Here is a 22,031-nt window from a genome sequence, read left to right on the forward strand (position 1 = left end):
ATTTTGAATGTCTCAATTATTTTAATGATTTGTTTTAACACAGCCCTGCCTTAAATTTTTATATATTCATAAGAAAAATATTCCAAGATATTAACTATCACATTTCACTGCCAAAACAATATTATACTGTGAATTTAAAAAATACGTATATGAAAGAGCCAATTGAATAATACAAATTAAGAATCTGTTTTTTTTTTTTTACCATGAAATAGATAGATGCATAAAAATATTATTTTATTGGATAAGTGTTACTAAAACTGCCACCTTTAATATTATAATCTAGATACTTCTAAAAGTGTTTTTACATAGAAACAGCAATTTATAATTACACACTGAATTTTTACACTGTCATTTCTTGGTTGAACTTTATTTTAATTATAGTTGGTAAAATACTAATTTTTAATTTTGACCTCTTTCAGTTTAGGATTTTTCAGCTGAGACCTGTTTTCATCGTAACTGACACCGTCAAACCAGTGAAACATCTTAAATTGAAAGTTGTCAAAGCTGAAAAACGTATTTCATTTATAATACACGATAATATAAACATCTCGTACTTTACATTGACTCAGAAAGTACCATGTATTATCTTCATATGTAAGCTAGAGATGAAACGGATATTTGGTTACTATTCGGTACGCCAATCCAGCACTTTTTTACTATCCGTCACCTGGCTAGATACTTACAACTATCCGTACGAATACAGGATACTTGATTTAGTAAACAAAATGTCATTTAATCGCAATATTATGTATTTTTAAAAAGAATAAATTGCAAATATAATCTAAGTTGATTAGAAGTAAATTGTGAATAATTAATTTAGGGCAAAACCGACTATATCCAAATTCGAACTTTTCCAGGACTCCATATTTTTTATTATTGACTGTTTGAAGTAAAAAAATACTCGTATATGAAATGAGGGATTTACTATCTGAAAAATGGAACATTTATGCATAGGCTATTGCTTCAACTAACTATATTTGAAGTCAAAAGTGATAATATTTTAATTGTATTAGCTAAAAACATTTGCTAATATGCTCACAGCACGAGCAAACGAACTGCCCTTAGCGCAGCTGCAAGAGCAACTGTACCGGTGTTTTGTGGCCAGTGGTGCAGGCTGGCCTGCGTCACGCTTAAAATTGCCTTTGTCGCTCGTGACTATTTCGAGAGTGAGACGTAATGGGTGTTTGAGACAGTCGTATATTCGGTAACTTCTTACCGCTAAATCACCGCGACAATACTCACATCACATCACATCAATAAGCTTTTGATTGTACAAGTGCTTGATTTATCTGTAAATTCCCAGTAAAATACTTTTTCTGTGCCCAGTAAGTATTTAATATTCAGTCGGCCCCGTGGTGTAATGGTCAGCGCGTTTGCCTACCATGCAAGAGGTCTTGGGTTGGATTCCCGACATGGTTGATTGCTAAATATTTATTTAAAAGGGTGTTTTCACACTAGAATAATTCATAGGCCCTGGACTGGTACCTGAAGCGCAAGACTGATCATCTTACCTTCACGTAACAAAAAAATTATCAAGATACGCTGCAATTGGTTTACCGCAGTGCTCTATGCACCATTAGGTGCGGAAAGGGAATGATGATGATTGATAAAATTATTTTTTTTAGTTAAGATATAACTTTATCACATTACAAATTCGAACACGTTTTAAAACTACCGAAATGCAAAAAGCTTACACTCCGCGGAACTGATTCCGTTGAGCGCTAATATCGGCGAAATAAATGGCTTATTAAAACAATGCTACCCATTTATTACAAAACAAAGTGCGACTCATGCCTGTAGATGCTTATTTAATGAGGTTTAATGCACATTATAAAATTTATTGGACTGATTTTCCTACTTAAATACGAAATGACAGCTGGTTTCATGCAAATAATCGACTATTTCGAAAACTTCAAGCTCTGGTTGAAGGCCAAAAGTTGTATCGAATATCTTTCTTTAAATATTTTGCATTCTGAGTAATCCAAAGGGCAACTTTTTAGACCCCTTTCAACTTCATCAGGTTGTGACAAACACGCGAAACACACACACCTTGCCAGATATTTGGCATCTGGTATCTGGTACCCGGCCAAATCAATATCCATTTCATCTCTAATATAAACCCTGTAAATGCCTAGAACTCTATTATACCGTTTTATGATAATTTCTTTAGCAAAGTAAGCTAAATAGTTTACTTTTGGCTTTCTTTATTTGCACTATGAAGCGCTTTCGCCTAATTAGACATCTTTAAGAATAGTATATTTTATTGAAACTTTGTTTTAAAATGATTAACTATAGAATTTTATCAAGAAATATCCTTAAAAAAAACATAATTATAAATTTTTTAATTTATGAAAAAAAATACATTTTTCAAAAAATCAGCAGATGAGGAATTGAAGAAAAATGGATGTTTTAATTTATAGTCCTTAAAATTTTGCTTGATTAAAATGATAGCTGCCAAACTAATGTCAATAGTGATGGGAAATTACTGATCACTGATCATGTACCGATCAAATCGATTTTGTCAGTTTTTTCATGCAAACATGAGATTCTGTTTCTGAAAATTTATATAAAAACGCAAAAACAAGCCTATCATTGTGTGTCTAAGACAATTATTCACCAAAAAATAAGGCATTTAGAAATGTTTTGGGAACTATATAAGTATTTTTTCCTCTAGTTTATTTTTAGTTTTTTATTCAAAATATCGATCAATTCACATTGATCAATTTGTCCCATCTGTAACGTTTTTGCAAATTGATGTAACCTTATAAAAACGTCGTGATAATTAGGTTTATTTTAGTTTTAAAGCTGATTTTATATATTAATGTTGATTTATATGTCAAGCATTGTATTAAAAAAAAAATTACATGCCATATACGAATGATTTTTCGTGTGTCAATATAAATCACTCCTTAGACGTTACTACAAGGTTATGTCCTCACTTTTGCTGACAACTGTCATTCTAATCAAGCTATATTTTAAGGACTATAGGTATAATAAGCCAACATAGGTCATAAGCCCTATAAAAGCCCAGACTTATATATTCCCTCGAGGGTTCTCCATATTTTTATTATTGGGAGGGTCCGATGTCTTGCAGGGTACTCGCTGGCACAGCGCGGGTTTAAACTGTGTAACTCGGTTATAAGCTTAGACTATACCCTGTCTGCGTAAACTATAAGTGCGAAAGCACTACAATTAATGATATGAATCATAACACGTTTAAACATGTGAGTCGAGGTCCTGTAAAATATTTGTTGAAATATTTATTAAATGTATTTTCATTTCTAAATTCCATACAATTGGCTCTTGTGAATATTTTTTTCTATGGTTAACGGCATATTTATCTTAACCCTTTTAGCCTGTGTGTTCATTCAAATATACCCAAATTAAAAAAATATATATTTTAACAATAATCACAGGGTTGTAAAAGTGACAATTTTATTGCGTTATTTCCTTTTTCTAAATTGGTAGCTATCGAAACACATTTAAAAGTGTATGCAACCAACATTGTTTGTCAAGATACTTTAGCTGTTTACCATCAATTTGATTTGATATTTGCTCATTTAGATCATTTTAAAATATCTATGTTTTCATAGTCTATGCAATGAATAATATTATTTAACTAATTGTATTAATTATTATTATTTATTATAAATTATTCCTAACTTACATATACTAGACATTAGTACTACCACACAACACCAATAAATATGGCTTATGCCTGTAAGATTTGTAAATAAATATGTTTTTAGGGGGCTAATTATTGTGTAAAAATAATTATACATATTTTAAGCAATGATAATGTTTAGTGCTATCAGAAATTGTATACATAATAACGATGCGAATATTTAATTGTAATCACTACTCTACCTATGTTTAAACATCCATTTTCATAATCTCGGTGGTGACATGATAACTGAGCCACGAAAGAGAGAATTTTTTTTTTCAGTACATTCAGTGGTGTTTTTTTATGAAACAAATTTTTCTAAATCACTGTTTTGTATAGATTCCACTCACCGTGTATCGTCAGTATACTGATAAAGCATCGACCTATTAATACACATAGATGCTCCCTATAGAGTAAAATTTAAAAAAAGTAGTGACACAAAAACATACCCATAGTTACCGAGTTAGTTTATTTATAAACCGGGTTGCATTTGGGGAGACTGCGTATTCTACCAAATATGGGAGCATAAAATAATATTATCCCACAATTATTATATTTTAATAACCGTATTCCTATCACTGCACCTCTGTTAGAAAGAAGAGTTTTGATTTTGTGCTGCTAAGCGTACTTTGACATTTAAAAGAAATAATACTTATATTTGAATATTAATTATTTAAAACATTGTAATCACTTATAAACAAATACTTCCCAATGAAAAGTTACTCCATCCTCTGTGCAATGTTTATCCAAACAGTTTTTACACGCTTTCACGATACAAGCTGGCGTTTTGATTCTAAACGTCCCGTGATGACGATTTCTTTAATCTATAGATTTTTGTGAAGTAAAAGAGCTGAAACTTTTCCTGGTGTAGGTGAGATTCTATCTAATTAATTCACCTCTTGAAAGTGGATGTTCAACATTGGTAGAATGGGTAATGTGTAAAAAAAAACATAATTTATCTCTATTTTTTAAGACATCTTATCACGTAAACCAGCCAATGGCAGGTCATAAGATGTAAATCCTTTTTCTAAAAAGGTTTCCCGTCGCTGCTGAGATATCCATCAATTTGTCATTTCATGTGTTATTAGTTTTATTTTTTGAAAATCACCATCAATCAAATACATTCAGAAAAAATCCAATAGAAGTTTAATATGCCAATAAATAATAATCAAAATGTGACATATAAAACATGTCACATAGTTCATTCTAAAGTCTGTTGAAATTCCCTTTGTTCCGATTTAGAAAATACTCGTTTTTCTTTTATTATAGAAATAGGTACTTTGCCGAATTTGTTTCTTGGCTATTTTTATGGCAACATTTTGTAACAAAACAGCATAAGTTAATTTTATTCTCCATGGAACATGCAAAATGTATTTTGAATTTTAAAAAACATATCTTGGTTAGAAATTCAAAATTGTCTTACTTAAAACAACGAAATATGGAGTTCAAATGAATGGATTTGACCTTCGATGAAATATGCTATTAAAGCTAATGTGTGTAAATTCTTGGCTAATTTTAATTTACACATTAGATCCGTCATAAGAAGCCACATACCCTTTATAAAAAAGTAATTGCATTGTAAAACATGTGATTTTTTAACATGCTGAAAAAATCATATCACGCTAGGACAGTGAAAATAAATTAAGACATATCCGAAAATGTAATTATAGATTAAAAAGTTACTTGGTAATAAGTAGGTGCTGCATAGTGAAATATATTTTTGTACAATAATTTCAAAAGAGTGAAAAAATTTATTGATTGCAATTATTAATTTAACAAATATTGTTAAAATGATTGTCTATTATAATTCTATGTAATGAATGCATCATAAAACTCTGATAATAAATGATTTTGCCATTTGGCATCCTCTGTCGTCGTTCTTCATTTGATGCATACAAAATTTGATTTCCAAAACAAATGAATTTGAATTTAATTAAAAAAATAATATTCTGTCTATTATGTGCTGTTAGGCTAGTAAAACATTTAATTATATTGCCGGATTTTCACTGGCAACAAAACATTATATGAACCCTTTAAACACTTATGGAAATTGCTACGCCAGCTGTATTTGTCATTTTCAAGTTTATCAATATTTCATTCCAAATTTGGTTAAATGTATTTTTTTTTCTAAATCCAGAGTACCTACACATTCAAAAATCACTTGTTATTTTAGTAAAAATAATGTAAACATAAATTTATATAAGGCCGTAATAAATTAAAAAAGAACGCATACAAAAGTTGAAACATAAACAAACAGTCACCCCATTTCTCGTAGAGGTATGCAGAGATAGAAAGAACATCACACTACTCTATCTTTACATACGCACCTCATTTCTGTCGTTGGGGGCTTCCATTGCGCATGGCGTTTATTGGGTATGATCTTGCCAAAATATCTCGAAATATATTCAAAAACTTCTGAATAATGATTCCATGTTTAAAAAATTGAAATATCTGCCATCTTTTAGAATGTTTCAAATATGTTTTGGTAAGGTTTTAGTATTTTTTTTAAAAATGCTAGTTATCAACAAGATATGAATCGATCCATGTTAAAAGAGCACGTGTCACACTTTTTGGGATTTCGACATTTTTATGTAAGATTATTTAAAAAATACATATCTTTTAGTCCTCATTCAATATCATCTAAAAAAAGGCTCTAATCTACCAAATAACTTGTAGAAAATTGTTATAGCAATTTTAGTTCCATGTTAAAAGAAGACTTGTCCATTGACAAGTTCCCTTTTAACATGGGATAAAATAAAACATTTTATTTAGTGGCAATACTTTATGATTGTCCCGGCAATACGATAGCTGTCAGTTTAGTAGTTTTACCTTAAACGCTGCAGGATATTTAAGTCATTTCAACATGGAAAAAGAGGAGAATCCGACGAGAAAGCGGAAACAAAATTCTGCTAACTTATACCGTCGAATGTGATCACGATGTTGACGAGACGGTAGAAAATAAATGAGAACTATAAATCATTCTAGAATATTTGTTATTATTTTTACGTTGAATTCCTTTAAACTTATTGATTTTTAATTTAGATTTTTAAATTTTTCAAATAAAATATTTGACTGTAGGAAGCAGACTTAATATTGTATCCACCGAATCTTAATACTTTTTTACTGAAAAAATAATAAAAAATGATTGCAATTTTTTTGTTTTATAAAAAAAAAAAGTTAAATGCTAAAAGGGAACATGTCCACGGATCAAAAAAAAAATTTAATAAAAAAACTTGCCAACAAAATAATATTTTTAATAAACTTTTATATGAGTATTACTTATTTATACCAAATTATTAATTGAAAATATGACAAGTTCCTTGAAAAAAATTTAAGAGACAGTATTTATCGATTTTCTCAAACTTCGAGTCTATGGACTTGTGCCCCTTTAACATGAATCGATTCATACGTATTCCTTAGAATGAAATTAATCTTGATGTGATTCTATTGTGAATTTAGACTGCTAAATTGGTGCGAATTTATGTGAAAAATATTGATTTGTAAAAATAAATGTTAATAATCTATGTAAAGTTGTCGGGGGTTGTAAGGTTCAATAAAAATAATTATAAAAAAAACATCCAATACTAATGGTTTATTTTAAACTGTGTGAGAAAATAATATAATTTAATCAAATTACATGTTATTTATTAATTGTATAAAATTGTTTTGCTTAAAAGCATAACCTACCTGTATGTTTCATTGTATTTTTTTCATATGTACATATTTAATTAGAAATAAATGAAAATTGATCTGTAAATTTTATTTTGTTTAGATCTCTTTGTTTTGACAAATGTATTAAATTGTAAATTATTATTAGTTTAGTATTGAACCTTATATACTGATTATTTTTTAATAAAATCGAAATAAACTTGATGTAATTGCCTTAACATAAGAACTATTTATGTTTTGTGAAGTAATTTTGCCCTTTTTAGCAAACATTATAAGCAAAAGGTTAATTAGAGGCTTTTAAACAAGGAATTTCGGTGATTAAAATAGCGATGTAAAAAAATGTGCCTGTCTATCAATGTAGAAGTTCTTACCTAGGTGCTGTAACCGCACTGAAATGTTGCCCGTAAAGTAAAAACAATTCACCTGTCAAAATATTATAATAAAAAAATTGGTGTGAGTTCGTATCGTTCAATAAAATGCTCAATTTTTTTAAGGTGCATAAGACACCATTTTTAATTCAAATGTGTAATTTTTGCCGAAATTCCTTATACAAGATATAAATGAAAAATAAATAAAAAAATAGTTTTATTTCCATATTATTTATTAAAAATGAAATAAAAATACATCCTGCACATTTTAATTTGCAATATAAACCTATGTCTCAACAAAAAGTGTAAAAATTAAATGTATTTTTTTGTATGAAATATGAGACATGCATATTATGTAATAAAGCTCGTAGGTCAATTTATAGACAGCTTTAAGTAATGCATTGCAAAAGCAATATCTTAATAATACATGTTAAATTATGTGTAGATACTGTGATTTTTGAATCCCTGCTAAAAAAAAGTATTTTTCCATTCCACATTAATTTATTTAAAAAAAATCTGATACTGAAAAGTAACATAAATAATAAATTATCATGGCCGCCAGAAATCCTTTTACAGGTTTAGTGTATTTACAAAAAATTAGGATAAAAAAAATATTAAATAAAACCAATCAAATGAATTTTTATTCAGAATACAGCTAGCGACGTGGCGCAGTTGATTAGATGGTCAACTGTGAAACTGGCGTCGCAGGTTGGATTCCCGCCAGCTGCATGAAAATAATCCAAGGGAGTTAGTTATTTAGTATAGGAATAATGTGTCTATTTATTATACCTCACAATCTTAGATCATTTTTGTACAAAAACATTTTTATGTTATAAAACAAAATGAACTTTAGCACTTGGTGAGGGAAAAAAAGTAAGGTTATGTATTTTAAGGGGCCTATATCTATATTTGTACATCTAAATTACCCAATTAAGGTTTTGTAAATTTTAATAATAAGTGGGTCGTTATGAACTTACAAATGGAAAACGATTTTATAAATGGAAGATAAATTATACCATTACCTAATTAACAGCTTTTTTTACATATATACATGTATCACAAAAGTCAGTTTAAAGCCATGTGCATATGTTACTAAAACAGCAAATACAAATTTGTGCAATTATACCAGCTAATATTTAGTAAGCCCGGAACTTCATGAATGGCGTAGCCAAGCCTAACCTAACCTAACCATTATACCATAAGGCGGACGAAATAAAATAGAAGTTTTTCTAAAATGTCGGCATATTTCCATTTCTTTTTCTGAAAAGTCTGTATTTCACTTCAAGAGTTTACACGCAGCCACATTAGTTTTAAAACGCGTTTTTGAGTTTTGTATTACTTAAAGCTGTCTGCTATAAGACAATGTATTAGGTTTTTTGAAAAGTGTGATTTTTTTATATATTTGTAAATAATATTTTTTAGATCTGGAGATTTTTCGGGAGAAGTGTGGAATTCATACGAAAAATTTATACATTTGGTACCAATAAAATAATGCAAATCTTTTAAATGTATTGTATTTCTTTAATAATGCCAATATTAAAAAAAATATTAAGCCCATGTTTTATTCATATCAGGCATTTTTGTAACAAAAAAATATTTTGCCTGAAAAAAAGTAATGACACTTTACTAAGAAAATAAATGTAAAGGGTCACATCTCACACAATTTATTCATAGCAAAAAAACTTTTTAAAAATAGTCCTATGAATTGTGTTTAATTGACTAAGTAATAGAGAGGATTGGTATTAGTATTATTGGTACCAAAGTAAACATTATATATAATGCTTATACATTCTTAGTTATAATAGGTAAAAGTTACTATCAGATTAACATTATAAAGAAAGGATGCATTATTTCGGGATGAGCTTTTGATCAATTAATACATAATCCTGGTCATCGATTTGCATTCAAAGCTTTAAATGTTGTTTATTTTTATAAAATAGCCAATAAACTACTACAGCAAACTATATTGAGTTTTTCTTTATTTCTATGAACCTAATGATTTTGATGAAACTATCAATAAAATTTCTAGGTTATGTTTTACTTGGTTTAATTTGACCTATGAGAACTTTCACCTAGGTAGGCATCTTCATGGCTGGTAAATCGTTGACCATGGAGTTTTATCGAGAAATATCTACCAAAAACATCAATATTATTCTATAAATGTATTCAGGAAATCACCATATTGAACGGTATAAATAAGAATATCAAAGTATTTAACCTTTTGTCGGGCACACCTGATCTGACAGGCACAGGTCGGAATCTTTTCGGATCCCGTCCTTCCCAGTACCTTTCTGTCTTTAGGAGGTGCATTGAATCTCCTTATCAGTGTCTGCCCTGACAACATGGAGACTAGTTCATGTGGTCTATGTTCATTTGACCCTCAATCTGGAGAGCAAATAAAACCAAAGATTACCCCTTTTTACAATTAGACCAAGAGTGGTGTTGATTCAGCAGATCAAATGTGCGATAATTATAGTGTGAGCCAGCCGAAACACCAAGTGGTGGCCAATGGTGATATTCTTTGCAATGTTAAATGATAGTGGAATCCACTCACAAGTGATTTTACCTTGGGAATAAACTTGAAACAAAACATAAAAGAGTATTTCCAAAACCGTTATAACATGACCTGGCGATTGGATTCCTATGCAGAATTGATTGAACTCATACGAAGAATGGAAAGAATATACCCTATGGCCTACAAGTTCTGTTAAAAATATTTCTCTCCAGGGTTGATCGAGAAAAATAACCATCCCCTTAATATGAATGTCGAAATTGTCACAAAGCCATCTGCCTGAGCCATCAAATAAATGTTGGTCTGCCAGCCTTGCTTTTCTATGTACCGATGCATCAATTCTGATTGAATAGGATTTTAGTGACATTCATGTGCCTAATAATATATAATATTATATATATAAATATATATATATATTGAGTTTTTCTACTGACATTTCTTGGTAGAACTGCATTTTAATTATAATAATAAAAATACTTTATAGTTTTATTCCACTTTTATTTATAATTATTTTATAATTTTTTTTTTACCAGTGACCGGGTTTCGTCGTGACCGACATCACCAGTCTGACGATGTCGGTCACGACAAAACCCGGTCACTGGTAAAAAAAAGTTCAAATAATAATTATAAATAAAAGTGGAATAAAACTATAAAGTATTTTTATTATTATAATAAATATATAAATATATACAGGGTGTTCATTAAACCCTGTCACATCCGAAACCACAATGATCATTATGAGCAAGAAGACATATTGGCACATTAAATTATTTTTTTAGAATTAATAAAATTCAAAACAATGAAATATCCAAAAAAGCAAATGGTTGCTTACTTCTGCAGGGGAGAAGTAAGGGGAGCGCGGCGCAGTATCAGACTCCCCCCTCCTCGTTGCATACTTCTGCAGGGGAGAAACGAGGAGGGGGGAGTGTGATACTGCGCTGCGCTCCCCTTACTTCCCTGCAAAAGTAAGCAACCATTTGTTTTTTTAAATATTTTATTTTCAAAAAAAATCTTGGTTCTAAATATTTTTTTGAATATGCTAATATGTCTTCTTGCCCATACTGATCATTGTGGTTTCGGATGTGACAGGGTTTAACGAACACCTGTATATATATATATATACCTAATTTTAATATTTGGAAATGTTTATGGTCGTTTCAACATTTGATTACTTTTGTGTTATTAAAAAAATACTTATTATTTAGAGATTAAACTTTTTTTAAAATTAAATTGAAATTATTACCTCAGTATACATTCCAATAAAGGTCACTGATTACTTTGGAGAGTTGAAATTAATTATTTTCAAAACAGTGCCTGCTAGACACATTGCGCCCAAACTCGAGTGGCCCAGAGGGTGCGCCTGACGGAGTGTTAAGAGTCCATTGATAAAATATAAATGAGGATGAATTATAAAAGAACCGGGTTATGGTCCTATAGCTAACATGGTGGACTTACGGATCAGAAGTCCAAGGTTCAAACCCCACAGTTATTTTGGAATTGAATACTTTCTGCATCATAACAAATAAAATAAAGTCTTTATTCATTATTCTTTCATTTTTATACAATGATGACATGAAAATAACTTGTTTAGAAACTGAAAAAAAGAATATTCTAAAACACTGGGGTGGCTCTCTTAACTCTCCTATAGTATTCGTGGTAAGGTAGCCAGGTAAAATAGCTATACAACATAGAACGCCTTTTCTTACCTCTGCCCATTCCCTCCGATTTTTCGAGGTTCAAATAATTATGCAGTAACTTTTTTGGTTCAAAAAAGCTCTTATCGTAGTTATACTTTTTACAAAGATTTAATCCTCGAAATATAATTGCATAATATGTGTTTTATTTTTAGAAGTAAGAAGTAAATTTTATATAAGTTCATGATAAGTTTGTCATAAAAATACAATTTACCGATACCGCGGATCCTTTCTGTTTTTGTTGTTTATATGCTTATTATAATTTGTAAATACATGTGAATTGTTTACGACCGATGTTATCAAAGTTATCATGTTTTTTTGTAATCCCCTAAGGCCCCTAATCTTTAGTCGGTATCCCTAATAAAAAAAATGTACCGCCTTTACTGATCGTTTGGTTTTAGTGTGTAGTCCTTTTTTTTAGAACGATCAAAGACTAGAAAATTATTATTGTAAGTAATTTATTTTGTAATAAAAATAATCCTTATTTACTGGTGTAATAAGGACAACTTTCCTGTGGCAAAATTTGATACGCGTACTTGATTATTTCTTATTTTGGACTCTGTTTTACCGGTCGTTCTTGTTCATGTTCATTCAAGTGACGTGTATTTTGACATGACGTGTAGACGTGTATTAAAGTTGTTTTTCAATTCGACCCTATGAAGTTTAACATTTTATTTCTGATTGAATAAAACTGAAATAAAGTGTAAAAATGGTTCTACTGACAATGATAGCGAGGATTGTGGACGGGCTTCCGCTGGCTGCTACAATCCAAGAAGATGAACAGGTTGTGCAAACGTTAAATTTTTAGACATTCTTAAAGTTTTTGATCTAACGTGCCATTTGACTAATTGCACCATGTTTTGTTTTAATTACAGTCTGGGAGAAATATGCTGGAGTACCAAAATCAGGCTAAAATGCTATTTAGAAAGTTAGGTCCCCAATCGCCGAGTAGATGCTCTATAGAAACTGGATCATATTTATTCCAGTAAGTGTATACTTAATCATTATTTAAACTAAATCTACATCTGCTAGTAAATTTGGACTGAATGCAAATTTACATCAGCGCAAATGCGAGTAATCTCACGGAGCGAAATATAAAAGAACTGTCAACATTTTGTGTTTATTTCTTTTTCTTATCTGTAATAAATAGTCATAAAACGCACTGCAATTAAAACACAGGGTATCTATCCATTTTGGTTAATCCGTCGAGGGTTAAATTCTGCACTTAAAGATTTCGACATATTCAAAATATTGTTTGAAAAGTAATGTTTTTTTATTTTTTCTTCAATATAGGTGTAATTTACACGCGTATTAAAAGTCAATACATAAATAAATAAAACAAAACAACACAAAGAGATAGTCAGGTTTCAAATAATTAACTACACATTCCAAAAATAATAAAATAAAGCAACACAAATAAAATAATATATACTGCTATCTTCCATGTACTCATTAAGTCCATAATAAGCCTTTTTTGAAGTACGCTTTTTATGAAAATTTAGAATTTATTGTCAGTCATAATTAGGACATTGTTGGGTATTCTAATGTAGAAGCGTACGCAGTGCGCAGTGCCCCGCAAACCATGTGCTTACCTTACTGAGCTTCAATTTCGGTATTACCAATTTGTCTTTATTTCTAGTATTGTGATTATGATTGTCGCTATTTTTTTGAAAGAGATATGTTTTTACGCACATACATAATATTATCATAAATAAACTGACTATATACTGTCATAATTTTTATTTCTTTAAAAATGTTTCTTAAAGAATCACGAAAATTTAAGTTGTAAATACCTCTCACTGCCCTCTTTTGCAAAACAAAAACTGCGGAAATATCGGCAGACCGGCCCCACACTAAAATGCCATAAGACAATAGTGTGAAAGTAGCTTAATTAGACTATTCTCGCTGTAGCTACATCCATTATTAGTTAGATCTTCGTGACAGCATATGCTGCATATGACATATTCAAACAGACACAGGAGAACTTTTTTGAGAAAGTAAAGCGTCAGCGGCTGGTTAACATCCGTATTTCTTAAAAATCCTTCCATATAAAGAGCTGAAACTTTATTGATGTAGGTGAAATTTTTCTAAATTATTTCACCTACTGGGAATAATCTGAAAATAATTCGTTTTATTTACAATATTGACATGGTTGATATGAAATACAGGTTAACATCGTTTATATTACTCGTTGAATACATTGTTACAATAAATACTTCTCATTTTTATTAGTTTTTTTTGTACATTTTTGAGAAACTTCGCCATTCAGTTAAATGCTCTTAATTTTTTATATCCAATTTCCTGTAGCACTGAACTTCCTCGTTGAGTCTTACGTTACAACAAATACACTTCTCTTTTCATATTCATGTCCTGAATTACTAGAAATAAAGTCCGTATACCTAAGTAGGAATAAGTTCTAAAATAAAATAATTCATTTAAATTAATTTGTAAAATAATTAATAAGTGTAATAATTGTTTTTAAATCTGAAATAATATTATTATGGATAACTTACATAGAGCCATTTTTGTAATATAATACCTCAAAAGTGCACAAAGTGATTCTATGAATACAAATTTTAATATGACCTAGAATTTATAATTCAAGTAAATCTTTTAAGTAAAAAAAAATATTTTGTCATCATATGCTACACATTTATTAAAATGAATGAGAAAATAGGTGGGTTTTAAGTTTTTTTCCGATACATCACTTCACTCTCACAGTTTCGCACTTCTGCTGGGTTCACCGAATTTAGTACAGGTATATTGACTTTTCCTATCGCTGTAGATGTTTATGATCTAAGCATAAGACATTTGTCAGCTGGTCCACCCGAGTCACAGTTGTGGAGTGACTTCTACATAAGCCAACATAGTTTGTAATCAACCCTCTGTGGCAGTGTTTCCCACGGTGGGGTGTACGCCCCACCGGTGGGGCATAACGCCTCAGAGGTGAGGCACCACGCTTCAGAGATGAGACACGTCAGCATTCCACACATAAAGGGGAATACTCATCGATGTACGAAATTGAAATATACGCCAAACTGTACTTAAAATAGAATGAAATCCATTGCAATTTCAATAATTATCTAAAAACACAGAAAGTGTGCAAGATGTAGCTGTAGATGTTGTATTGGTACCGGGCCCAAGCTGTATAATTGTATTGTGATATTTTGATAGTACATTGTTATAGGTATGTCAATGCGCGGAAAACGTGTCTATAAAGGGCACCATACACATATTTATTTTATTCTACTTAATTACATTTTCAATTTGTGTTTTGTAATAATTTCAGTTATAATATATGCATTAGAATGAGTTTTATTTAATTTCATCAGGGGTTCATATGTTTCTAAACATATTACAAGATGATTTGAAAATTTGCCCGCTGTTTAATTAAAAAAGATGCCGGTGGGGCATCTGACTTTTGAAAAGACTAAGGTAAAGACATGGCATAAAGAAGGCTGGGAAACACTGCTCTGTGGTAAACGAAGTGATATGACAAGGCGTAGATATTCTAAAAATGGTTGGATCTAATTTTGTTTTTACCTTTACATTATAGTTAACTTACCTCTCTAATATGTATTTTTGTTTCTAGTTATCTGATTGAAAACGACATCTGCTACTTGATACTATGTGAAAGAAACTTTAGCAAAAGATTAGCGTACAGTTATCTCGAGGACATTGCCCTAGAATTCCACAACCAGTATGGAAAAAGAGTAAGTTTGTAAGAGTAAAATATTTAGTGTTAGTTTATTTTAAGCCCTGACAAAAGAACAGTCATGTTCTGAAACCGGCCGGTAAATTAAATATATGTAGCGACTTTACACAAAGTAAATATTTAGTTATATTATAAATAGTAATGTTTCAGACCGAAGAAGGTGCATTTTTATATTGGGTCTATAACTTAAAAACCGGAATTTGACACTAGATGTCAACACTTGTGTATGCGCTGTAGCAAATCATTGACATACATGTCATTTTGAAGCTCTATTCTTAAGCCGTCAAAATCAGTCAACAGTGTTTGATTTGCTTGTGCGCATCATATTTTTTTCAATCATGGAAAATTTTGTAAATTGGCAAAAAAACAGCATTTGCGTGAAGTTTTGCTGAGTCCCTTTTTTTGCATAGAGAACTGCAGCCAAAAGTCATTGTTTGCTCGTGGAATTGTATGGCGAACATGCTCTTGCGAAATCACAGTGTTTTGAGTGGTTTCAACGCTTTAAAAGTGGCGATTTTGATGTAAAAGACAATGAGCAGCCCGAACAGCTGAAAAAGTTAGAAGATGAAGACCAGAAGGGAGTTGTGTATTATGAGCTTCTAAAACCAGGTTAAACCATTACTGGAGAGCTGTACCGACAACAACTGATTAGTTTAAAGAGAGCATTGAAGGAAAAACAGCCAGAATAGGAGACCAGACACGAGACATTGATTTTCCAACATGACAATGCTCGGCCGCATGTTGCTCAACCCGTTAAAAACTATTTGGAAAATAGCGGATGGGAAGTTCTGCCCCACCCGCCATATAGCCCAGACTCGGCGCCATCTGATTTCCATTTGTTTCGGTCGATGCAGAATGCACTTTCCGGAATACGCTTCACTTCAGTCCAAGGCATCAAAAATTGGCTCTATTTAAAAGATGACCGGTTCTTTTGGGATGGCATCGACAAATTGCCAGAATGATGAGGAAATGTTGTAACTTCTGATGGATAATACTTTGAATAACATAATTGTACAAGATTTTCTTTGATAAACGCTCAAATTTCCTAAAAAAAATCCGGTTTTTAAGTTATAGATATAATATATTGACTCTTCATTTCAACTCCAGGTAAACACAGTGACCCGGCCATATACCTTCATCGAGTTCGACACGTACATCCAGCGGGCAAGGAAGGCCTTCGCTGACGGGGGCAGAGCGCGCCGCAACATGACGGCCCTCGCCCCGCAGTTGCAGGACGTGCAGAGAATCATGGTACAGAACATTGACGACGTTCTGCAGAGAGGAGCCGTCCTTTCAGGTTATTTTTTACTATTTTTTTTTTGTTTTTTTTATTTGGGTAAAGAGGTACTATTTACATTAAAAGTTTTATATTGATCTGAAATTTGAATTTTTTAATAAGAAAATGTTTACACTTTTAAAATAAATATTTGCATTCTTACAATTTATCCAAATATAACGGGCTCGGTCTGTCACAACTTTATTTTCATCCCTCTCTCTCTTATGGGTGGAAGGTAAAAAAATGTCTGCATTATCTTTGAGAATTAAACAAATATTATACGTGTTATTTTTTCAGAACTGGACACAAAGACACAGAACCTCTCTATGCTGTCCCAGAAATATAAAAAGGACGCCACATATTTAAATACCAAATCAATGTACGTTAAGGCTTCTGTCGGTTGTATATTAATTCTAGTAATTGTAGTGTACTTCTGGGTTTTATAAGCTTAAGGTTAAATTATTATATTTTTTATTATACTTGGTGGCGTTTTGGATGTATGAATGAGGCATATAGAAACTAAAAACAGATTTGTGGATTTTTGTTGACCTTCGAGACTGGGTTTACTTTAAAATATACACAAATTATAAGATTTATTCACTCCCGACTCCACTGAAGTTAAAAACGCTGAGTCTGCTTTTCGATTACTTCTATCTGACATTATATATATATATATCGCCTTGTGTGTTGGAGCATTGTCCCGATGAGCAGCAATAATGGCCTGTTGTAACTAAATGATTGCAGGTTTCAATTCGTTACTCGGTACTTGTAGGCATATTAGGCTACACAATGCATACACGTCGGCTCAACTGTCTTATATTTTAGTTAAATTTACCTAATTTTTTTGTATAAACATATACAGGCAACCCCCCCCCATTCATCGCGACCCCGGTGAGTGCTGATTTGTTATAACGGGATATTTAAAAAAAAAAGATTTTTTGTCTCGACGCTTGTCCGGCTCGACACATTCCAGGAATCGTCATAATGATTGGTTGCACGCGCGAGCTATCTTTCTTTTTCGCTCACTGACATAATACACATACATAAATTTGCAAGTTAAAGTTAGCTGTAGTGTCAAGTGTCAAAGGCACGCTAATTTGCATATTTTGATACCTTGGTAAGATTTAAAGAAAACTATGAATATTGCTATATGACAGTTATAGACAAACTTTACATAATAAATCTAGAGAGACTAACATATTACAACAGACATGAAGAATATTTTACAGAATGGAATATAGAAGTCTAGGCGTCCGCAGGGCTTATGATCTGTCATTGGCTGGATTAAGGGGCCACTTTACACACTGTAACATTCACTATTCTGCCTATATTTGAACATCTATATTCCTTCGACTCTTCCATCTGTCGACGTTTGTAAAGTTAAAGAGCTGAAACATATCTAGAGAGACTACACAAAGAAATCTAGATAATTTTTTGCACCGCGGAAAAAAAATAAAAATTACGTATGATATTATTATTTGTTTTTTATTGTTTATTTTATAAATAAAGTGTTTTATAGAGTTTTAAAATGTTTTTTTTTTTTTAAATACCCAGATAATTGCGAAGTTAAGCTTATCGCGGCCATGTTCAGAATGTATCACCCGCGATCAACGGGATTACCCGTATAATAGAACTTTATTTTTAATATTTTTATTTATTCATTCATAAAAATACGTACATATTTCAAAAAATAATAATAACATATCTCAAACTCTGAGGCCAAGGGCCCAGTGTTAAGTTGGGATACAACATAATGGAAAGTGGAAGCTTGTACATATGTAATTCAATAATATAGCAAAAATAAAAATTAAATATTACATAAACATAATAACACATGGTTATTTACTGTTTAGTTTTAAACAATTATTTTATTTAATGAGAAATTCCAATAAAGTCTTATTTAAGTATCCGCGAGCATATTTGTTTTTTTTTTTTATGTGCCTCAAATCTTCTATAATATCTGTTGCGCAGTTTGTACGAGAAATATTATGTACCTACAAAGTTATTTTGTATTTTTAATCATATTTATATATCGCTATACAGAATACAGTATTGTTGAGTAATGATTTTGTGGTTTTCTTTCCTCTCTTAATAATTATAGGTGTAATTGAATTTTACACAAATTAAACACTGCACATGCGTACAACTTTGTCAGACAACTCCGAGGAAACTAATATTTAGATACAGATATATTTATTTATTTTTGGAATAATAAATTACTAGCAACTCTCGATTTGTGTCAAAAGCGAACACAACTGAAGGGCTTCAATATTTTTTCACAGTAATTAAAGCATTTTCTCATCATGGCGTCAGAATGGAGGCATGGGGAGGATATGGCTTGAAATATTATTTACTACGCGCTTGTAACGTGTCTGTTTGATTATATGTCATTGAGGCACAAGTTAATAAAATATATGAAATTCAGACACAAATCACCAATATTAGATTTTTGGTGATTATATATTTGAATATTTATTTTCTCATTTGCTCTCAATTCATTTGGAGATTAACATATTACAACAGAGATGAAGAACATTTTAGAGAAGAACATTTTTGAAGTTGAAGAGCTGAAACCTTTATTCGGTCAAAAACATTGACAGATGAAAGAATTGAAGGAATATGTTTTTGCTTCGTTTTTTTTATTACATTTTTACTATGTTTTTACTACATTTTTTACCATGTTTTCACTTTGTCCTCTATCTTTATAACTGTTTCTATATATTGATTACTGTTTTTTATATATTTTTTTTTACTGTCTTAAGATCGGGGTAAATAACCCTACCCTAGGTAGGCAGTCAAAGCAACTTTATATAAATTTTAATCTTGGGTATGTAATATAATATTATAAAAAATATATATATAGATGTTCAAATATGGGCAGAATGGTGAATGTTACACAGTGTGTAGAGTGGCCACTTAAACCAGCCATTGACAGGTCGTAAGCCCTGTAGATGCCTACACTTCTATATTACCTTCTCTAAAATGTTTGTCATCTCTGTTGTAATATGTTACATCAACAGTTTCCTAGGGAGTTGAATTCAGTCCTTGTCTACAAAAATTTGGACAAACTCAAAATAATGTTTAAATAATTTGGGGATGTCTTATTAACCTGCCCATTCCTGTGATGTAACGTTGCAAATTGCCTTAATTAATTAATGTCTCAGTAACTACTATGAATATTACCATGATTTTTTTGATAATCTTTATGAAAACCTTAACACATAAGAAAAAAATTACATAACTTGTTTATGTGTATTAGATAACTTTAAATAAAATATTTTGTCCATCAGGATCTCCGAAAATGACAAAATATCGAGTACCTTGAGAAAAATATATAAAATATTCATTATTGAGAAAGAGATGTAATCTAATTACTATATTTTTCTCTGAAAATTTAACCAATAATTTGAGTGCGTCTTATGGTCCGATGAGTCTTATCGTTCGCAAAATATGGTAGATCACTAAACAAGACACACATAAAAGTTTTGTAAGAAGAAAAGAGATAGTGATTATCATGCGATCATTTCCTAGCCGCAGGTTACCCAAGGTTAATCAAAGGTAACCACAGTGATTCGAGGGAGTTTTTTCACACGGTATGTTAACTGTTTATGAGATTAGATTAGATTTTCTATTTGGTCGGCAATAACTAATTTTCACACTGTGGTGTCGTGGTTGCTGTTGTCTGGCTCCATACAAGAAGCCCTGTTGTTTTTTTCCATCATGGTTGATATAAAATATTTATTTAAATGGATTTTTTTACTAAAATATTCCATAGTTAATCATATGTCACATGCCTCTCATTTGGGAATGACGGCTAAAGCCGTCAGTCCACAGGGCATCGGTAGTAAAGAGACGACTATAGCCAATTTAAAACTGACGTAATTATATGCTAGGATAAGATATTGTGTTCTATATTATTATTATTAATAATAATCATAATAATACACTAGCAGCTTTTAAGCTAATGCGTGAATATATCAAGTGTACATTGTTATTAAACATTATACATTGCTGTGTGCATCTAGTTAACATTCACTGAACTAGCACCGATCACTTTCTCGGGAAGCCATTCCATTTCTCCACAACTCGGTTTGTCAGGAAGTTCTTCCTGGGGTTGGATGAGAAGGAGGTAGTGTTTAGTTTCAATGAATGACCTCTAAGATGGCGGTTTTTATTTATAGTGAACATTGATTTCAACTTGGGTATTAAATTTTATTGCTCGGTTAAGATTTTGAATGTTTCAATCAAGTCTCCACGCTGCCTTCGCTCTTCCAGTGAACTTAACCCAAGCTGCCTTAAGCGATCCTCATATAATTTATTTCCTTTAGTTAGTCAAATAAGATTTACTCTAAACCATCGAGTACGGTCCAATTGGAAGTTAAATATTCCGAAAAATAAGAAAGTTATGATATGGGTCCATGTAAGTGGATCCTATGAGAAAAAAGTGTCAGCAATCGTGTTAATAAATAAATAATAATAATTGTTTCCCTCGATAGGCACCTGAAGCAAAAGACTGGTCATCTTGCCTTCACATGACAAATGATCGAGTGTAATAATAAATAACACCCAAGATGCTTTCCTCACCTTTGCATAGTTCCAGGTTTGATTCCCGGTGAGATCACAATAGCTAAATGTGATTATTCTTCAAGCCCGGGTGTTTCACACTTTTGAGACTTCTGAGCTGTCACCGGGTCAAAAATAAAATAAAATGCTGCAATTTGTGTGCCAAAGCAACTTTCATATAAATTTTAGCCATGTTAAATTGTGAATAAATAGTTATAGATTTGTTATTTTATATTTAAGATATATTTACTTAAGAATTTAGTGTTTTCAAAATTTTCATAAAAGTTGTTATTTATAAAAGCCAATACGTACTTCAAACTTACGTTAAAATTTTTGTTTGTTTTTTTCAATGTGATGATTCTAATCCAACGTGCATTTTTGAGAAATAGTCAATTTATCAAAATTCCTACAAGTTTTGAACAGTATATTTGAATTTTGTGTTTTAGGATTAAGCACACCCTAAATTTTATTTTCTGTAAATTGTTTACTACTTATCTGATAAGAATTTTATCATCTTAAAAATACTCACTTATTTAATAAAATGTTTTTTTTATTTTCTATTTACTTTAT

At 31.0% G+C, this 22,031-nt stretch overlaps 1 protein-coding gene across 1 annotated transcript; it reads left to right on the forward strand.

Annotated features, from left to right (window-relative positions):
* Window positions 1-12,496: 12,496 nt before the first annotated feature.
* Window positions 12,497-18,357, forward strand: Sec22 (vesicle-trafficking protein SEC22). Its single transcript, XM_088243679.1, has 5 exons — window positions 12,497-12,691; window positions 12,783-12,892; window positions 15,500-15,620; window positions 16,730-16,919; window positions 17,196-18,357. Exons 1-5 carry the CDS (start codon window positions 12,617-12,619, stop codon window positions 17,342-17,344), a joined length of 645 nt encoding a protein of 214 aa, XP_088099805.1. The 5' UTR covers window positions 12,497-12,616; the 3' UTR covers window positions 17,345-18,357.
* Window positions 18,358-22,031: the final 3,674 nt, after the last annotated feature.

This window comes from Micrasema longulum, unplaced genomic scaffold (genome assembly GCF_059751315.1).
Source record: "Micrasema longulum isolate JH-2025_06_02 unplaced genomic scaffold, ASM5975131v1 h1tg000224l, whole genome shotgun sequence".
NCBI lineage: Eukaryota > Metazoa > Arthropoda > Insecta > Trichoptera > Brachycentridae > Micrasema > Micrasema longulum.